This window comes from Rhagoletis zephyria, unplaced genomic scaffold, assembly GCF_001687245.7.
Source record: "Rhagoletis zephyria isolate East Lansing unplaced genomic scaffold, Rhagoletis_zephyria_1.1 Rzeph_scaffold_00615, whole genome shotgun sequence".
Classification (NCBI taxonomy): Eukaryota; Metazoa; Arthropoda; class Insecta; order Diptera; family Tephritidae; genus Rhagoletis; species Rhagoletis zephyria.
In genome coordinates this window covers 169,290-170,641 of record NW_016157699.1, presented here as the reverse complement: position 1 = coordinate 170,641, position 1,352 = coordinate 169,290, and the positions used below count along the sequence as shown (strand labels likewise).

The 1,352-nt window shown below is 37.0% G+C and overlaps 1 protein-coding gene across 1 annotated transcript; it reads left to right on the top strand.

Moving 5' to 3' along the window:
* LOC108360722 (uncharacterized) lies at positions 1-955 on the top strand. Its single transcript, XM_017613132.1, has 4 exons — positions 1-284; positions 348-555; positions 647-805; positions 858-955. Exons 1-4 carry the CDS (start codon positions 207-209, stop codon positions 953-955), a joined length of 543 nt encoding a protein of 180 aa, XP_017468621.1. The 5' UTR covers positions 1-206.
* Positions 956-1,352: the final 397 nt, after the last annotated feature.

The window sequence follows — 1,352 nt, the reverse complement described above, 5'->3', positions numbered from 1 at the left end:
GAAGAAATTTGTGAATCGGAGGTGGAATGCTCGCAAGGCGAGCGAAGTGTTAATAAGCGGCGCTTCGACATAACTTGCGCCCCACAAGTTAGAGAGTCGCCAAGTGGCCTGGACACCCACGCAGGTAAAAAGTATTGAATTTTAATTCTACTTTAATTTGCATGTTTTTTTCTATGTACCCATAAGTTCTTGAACGCCTTGGAAAGATGGAAACAAGCTTTTTGACTGCCTTCAAAAGCGTGGAAGTCCGTCTCACTGCCGTTGAGAAAGCCCTCCATGAAAAAGTAAATTTTTGAACGTGTCATTTAAAAAAAGTATATATATTAATAAAGTTTTTTACTTCATAGATGCCGGAAAAGGCCGAGGTTCAGGCGCAGAGTAAAATCCTGCGCGAATCGAAGGTTGTTGCTGCCAGGACCCATAACTGCATCAATCGCGTCACTGGTGACATGGAGGACGAGGAGTATATAGAGCTGTCCTCAAAATTTCCATTGTCATCGGAGGAGGAGTTACTGGCCGTGGAGACGAAACTCCAGAATAAGGCCAGTGTTGAAGCTATGGTAATACATATGTACTTTTACATTTGCAACTTTGTGGTTGCATTAAATTCATTATTTAACATAAAGCTATCTCTTTAAAAACTTTTTGTTGATGCGGTTGCTGATAAAGGCCAAGGGTTTCAAAGGCGGTGTTGACGGAGTTTTGCGTGCGCTGCTTAGGGACGACCTAGTGGCCAATTTCAATTTGGAGGGGCGCAAGAATAAAAAAGCGCTGCTGAAATTGAAATGCATGGACATTATCTTCGGTGAATATTATACATAGTGTTGAAAATTCTTAATTAATTCATATACTTTCAGATGTCTTTGCAGATCAAAGGAAGGAAGATTTAGTGGCAGATATTAGAAAATATGTGGCCCTGAGCCACAATAGGTTTAAGCAAAAAAAAAACATATAGGCTAGAGTAAGATAGTATTAGTTTTAAATATTAAAAGTATGATTTAAGTAATTAATATAAGCCATGTATAGTTAGCACTTAAGGAATAGTTAAAATAATCTTTACTTCTTTTATATTATTGTAAGTGTACATATTACTGTCGAGGACATGAGCCACAACCTTATCGAGTTAAAACAAAAAAAAAACATATGTACATTTTTTGAGATAGCGTAGTTGTATAAATTGCGGGCGGCTGGCAGCATTGTAACACCATTGTGAATTAATTTGAAGTAAATTTGTTGTTATTGCAATCAAATAAAACACCTCTTTGAGGTAAAATTTTTGAGGGACGAAAGCTGAACTAGAAACACAAAATTTATGATATCAATTTCGTGACGAAAATTATACGCATTTTTTA

Excerpts from the sequence above, each read along its gene's own strand:
- LOC108360722 (XM_017613132.1), top strand. The coding sequence starts at position 207 with ATGGAAACAAGCTTTTTGACTGCCTTCAAAAGCGTGGAAGTCCGTCTC. Across the intron at positions 285-347 it reads AGAAAGCCCTCCATGAAAAA|ATGCCGGAAAAGGCCGAGGT; the intron begins GTAAATTTTTGA and ends TTTACTTCATAG. Across the intron at positions 556-646 it reads GAATAAGGCCAGTGTTGAAG|TGTTGATGCGGTTGCTGATA; the intron begins CTATGGTAATAC and ends TTAAAAACTTTT.